Raw genomic sequence first — 3,980 nt, 5'->3', positions numbered from 1 at the left:
TTTTTTCACTGTTTGAGTGCTCTATACCGAGTCTCCGAGAGTTTCATATAAACTTGCTATGTGATACCTATTGAACAGATTTTTTCTAAATTCTCATACATATAGTACATATAATTATGATTGAAATGTCGAAAAAACTTTTTCTCAAAGTGTCCCCCGAAAAAATTTCTTATGAATAGGACTCAAGAAAAAGTTTACAATCGAAGTGTCCCTCAAATTTATTGCAAATGAAAATGGCACTTAGAAAAATTTACATGAATCTTTTTTGTAGGGACATTTTAGTTTGAAACAAATATTCGGGACACTTTCATTTGAAATAATTCTGCGGGACACTCCAGTTTGAACCAAAATTAAGTTTCATTATTATTCTTAACCATTCATATAATGTCTGGTGTGAAGCCATATTCATCATGTGTTTGAAGGAAACTTTATTTTTTTACACATGTAAATTGTACATATTTTACCGTGATGAATGAAATGTTTGTCTGAAAAGATTATTATTGCGATGTTCATTCCTCGCGGCGTATAAATAAACATAAAATCATGTTCAAATGTAATTTTTCTTGCAAAAAATATCTTATTATAAGTCTCTGTAAGTCAAAGAACAAATCTGCCTTAGATTATGGATAAACTTTATGAGACAAACGTTCCAATATCTTGCAATAGACGCATGACAGATGAATCATATCAAGCATGACAAAAGCGTCTAATACGAAAAGATGACATAAAAATCGGAAGTATTATTACCGCATCCATATATTTTTGTGGCTTTGCGTTGTTATTTATCACAGCCGTTTTTTGAAATGGATATTGACAGGAAATATTGTTGGTTCATATCAATTGAATGCGTCGCCTGTGGTCACATTGAATTATATGGCAACAGTGGCAAAACATTTTGAATTAACTCGTGAATATTAAACTACAAAATGTCCTCAATAAATGTGCAAGTGTCATAATGATGGCAATATTGTGTGTCTGTGTACTCTTTGTAATCACAGTGTCACCGCAACCAATTTACGTTTTAATGCTCAAGCGTATTTCATGGTACTTAATTAAATATTGTGGAATAAATTCGAGATGTTTAACGTGTCGCTTTTGCCATGTCAACGCCAATAGTCGGTCTTTGATAATCTATTCGTTCTTCTTTTTTCGTGTATAGCTTTTTATTTGATTGGCCTTTGTATCACGTTTTGACCTCGAACGAGCTTCTGTCTCTTTGATGATATAATTAAAAGTCTTCTCACTCGTTCACGTTGTCCAGACACTCTAACTAATATACATTCTTTCACTCTTAATCCATGAAATGGTGATTTTGAAACTCCAGAGACATTTAATCGCTTTGCTATAAAAAAACCGTTTGTGATATTTAACACTTCAGCAATTGCCAAACAAGACTTTATGACACTGATTTAGGGTAGTAATGCTTGCAGCATAATTTCATTTGGGATAAAATCCAATAACAATCATTCAGTGTCAGAACAATGGTATCCATTCGAAATGATGTGGAATTATCTTCTCTCTTTTCCAATCTTTTGCTTGAATCCTTGCTGTATTAGTCGATTAATTATTGATGCCAAACGCATTTTAACGTTTCCTTGTGTCACCACAACATGGACATGGCATGTTGTGAACGCTTGTGTGTATGCGAATATTTGTGCTTCGATTAGTGATGGATATTCTTTCAATTTTTGCTCAATACTTTATCGATTCATTAACTTTTGTCGTGGTTTTTTTCTTGTTCTAGGGTCAAACTGGATTATCATAACAAACGACAGCAACAGCAACAGCAACAACAGCAGCAGCACATTGAACGCGACAAAAACACATCACCAATATCAGCAGGTAAATTTTCCATTCAACACTATTACCATCACCTCTTCTAAAAGCATTTTTCGTGCTATAAAGAAGAAACAATTTATCATGGTAATATTTTAGAGCTGAGGTAGATTCAATGCGTTCACAATAAATAACAGATTTTGAGAGGGTAATAAAGCTGGAGAATATCTGTGAAAAATGTTCATTCATTTCTGTCTTGCGGCGTTTAGAATGGGATGCCGAGTGGCCAGGAAACGGAAAAAATGAAACGGTCTCCAGTTTCAATCAATTTCCAGCCCCAAGTCGAAGTTATCAAGTTATTGTTAGCGAAGTTAGTGAAAAAGCATCAAACGCAAATGGAACCAATATTGAAGGTAATAATCGTTTTTCATTTTAATACTATCCATTTTTTGGTTCTCACTCACTCGCCGGCGACAATATGCGAGATTAAAGCAATGCATACAACCCTTTTTTCAACCAATTTCGGTTACAGTTGGACCAAAAATAATCGTTAGAACAGAAGAAGTGCTTATTGTTTTAGCTGTGCTCCTGCTGTGGGTTGGCGCAATTGCCTTATTTTTCAATCGCTGGGGTAAAATATGCAAATTGCCACATATTTGTTCACACATAAAACTAATTTGGTTTTCGTTTACAATTTTTAGGTAAAATAAGAATGCTTGAGCCATACCAGCCGGTAAATTTATTAAATTCTCAATTCGACACCAAACAATATGGACAATCAATCATCAAACACCTTTCAATGAAAAAAAAAATTAATGACACTTTAATATCTCTATTTTCGAATAGAAGTTTCAACAACAGCACCGTTCGTCGTGTCCGCTTGTCGAAATGGAAGCGGTACCAGTTCACAAACATCCATCATTTTCTCGTATTTCAATGGGTTGTTCCCTTCAAATGCCACCTGGGCGAATGGACAGTGGTCGCATGGGTTCCATTTCTGGCCCAGCTGGTTCAAGCTTATACACGGTTCGAGGTAAGATCCTTCAAATCTTTTTAAGCCCTTTTTGGTATTTTCATTCCAATTTCTAAACACATTTCTCAACACATCCAATTAAATTCAAAATAACTTATTGCGAACATTCTTTTATTGATTTTGTTCTTCGAAATTAGCTTCGCCATTGTACAACCGCAATAGACAAAATTCAGTATTTGTGGGTCCACAATTTGTTGCACAAAAACCGTCTCGTAAATATCAATCGGCCATGGATATTCATACGATGGTCTTAGACGAAGCCCCCGAGCCGGTGTAAAATTTGGAAAATATCGTTTATGATAGGTAATATTTTCGTTTTTTTTAAAGAAAACTTTTGATGTATTATCTTAAAGCGATTGAGATATTCAATTTATCATTTACTGTAACTAAACTAAAATAACACATGATATTCCTCGAAAAAGAGAGATATATGTATAGAAAGTAGCAATTTTTCTTTCACATTTCTTAACAGAACAAAAAAAAGTCACGTCTAAATCACAAAAATGTTTAAAATAGAAGTAGAAAGTAATATATGATCAAGAACAAGAAGAATAATAGATTTTCCATGTCATAACTGTTTTCAGCCCAGGATCACGTCAACGTTATAATGATCTATTAAGCTAAAATACTTTTTAAGAGTGATGAAATCTATTCTTATGAAAATGTAGAAAGAATAATAGAGAAAATAGAGAGCTGTTGACTTAAAACGCACGACGATTGACGAGAGCACAAAAGAACCAAAATGAGATGGAAACACATGCAATCGCACGTATATGCGGCTCGTAAGAAAAAAGAGATTCGAATGACTTATTCATTCAATATAATGTACAATGAACCAACCAAAAGGTGAAAAGCTTTAGGTCATTAAGTGACCAATATATCCATGATTCTATAGAGTAAAATAGATATATATGTATAGGTGGGTGCGTGTAGAAAATTAGACAGAAAATTAACAAGTCGCACATGATAGTGAGGAACATATATACATACATATAACAATATTCATAAAAACCTTTCCATATTTCTATACAGTTGTTTGAAGATTATTTCTGTCTTTATTATAGTTCTAAGAGCCATATATGTATACACACCACACATACTTGACGGACTCAAACATTTTAGAGTACGTAGGTTGCTCCATAATTTTTTTTAAAATGGTACTTATAGTGTT

At 33.5% G+C, this 3,980-nt stretch overlaps 1 protein-coding gene across 2 annotated transcripts; it reads left to right on the top strand.

The window, feature by feature from the left end:
* Nucleotides 1-1,749: 1,749 nt before the first annotated feature.
* LOC116351545 lies at nucleotides 1,750-3,974 on the top strand. 2 transcript variants are annotated; one of them, XM_031783668.1, is made up of 6 exons: nucleotides 1,750-1,842; nucleotides 2,046-2,189; nucleotides 2,309-2,407; nucleotides 2,478-2,509; nucleotides 2,623-2,809; nucleotides 2,947-3,974. In XM_031783668.1, exons 4-6 carry the CDS (start codon nucleotides 2,489-2,491, stop codon nucleotides 3,084-3,086), a joined length of 348 nt encoding a protein of 115 aa, XP_031639528.1. In that variant the 5' UTR covers nucleotides 1,750-1,842; nucleotides 2,046-2,189; nucleotides 2,309-2,407; nucleotides 2,478-2,488; the 3' UTR covers nucleotides 3,087-3,974. The 2 variants fall into 2 exon arrangements, with proteins under 2 accessions (XP_031639528.1, XP_031639527.1); XM_031783667.1 differs by lacking the exons at nucleotides 1,750-1,842; nucleotides 2,046-2,189 and having other exon boundaries at nucleotides 2,313-2,407; nucleotides 2,947-3,112; nucleotides 3,394-3,974.
* The last annotated feature ends 6 nt before the right edge of the window (nucleotides 3,975-3,980 follow it).

The sequence above is a fragment of the Contarinia nasturtii genome, unplaced genomic scaffold (assembly GCF_009176525.2).
Source record: "Contarinia nasturtii isolate CC-2019 unplaced genomic scaffold, AAFC_CNas_1.1 Cnas_scaffold_5682, whole genome shotgun sequence".
In the NCBI taxonomy this organism is placed as follows: domain Eukaryota; kingdom Metazoa; phylum Arthropoda; class Insecta; order Diptera; family Cecidomyiidae; genus Contarinia; species Contarinia nasturtii.
The sequence above is the reverse complement of the archived record's forward strand: the minus strand, read 5'-3'. Positions and strand labels throughout refer to the sequence as shown.

Coding starts and splice junctions, on each gene's coding strand:
- LOC116351545 (XM_031783668.1), top strand. CDS start 2,489: ATGCTTGAGCCATACCAGCCG. Junction 2,510..2,622: donor TGCTTGAGCCATACCAGCCG/GTAAATTTATTA, acceptor ATTTTCGAATAG/AAGTTTCAACAACAGCACCG. Junction 2,810..2,946: donor AAGCTTATACACGGTTCGAG/GTAAGATCCTTC, acceptor CTTCGAAATTAG/CTTCGCCATTGTACAACCGC.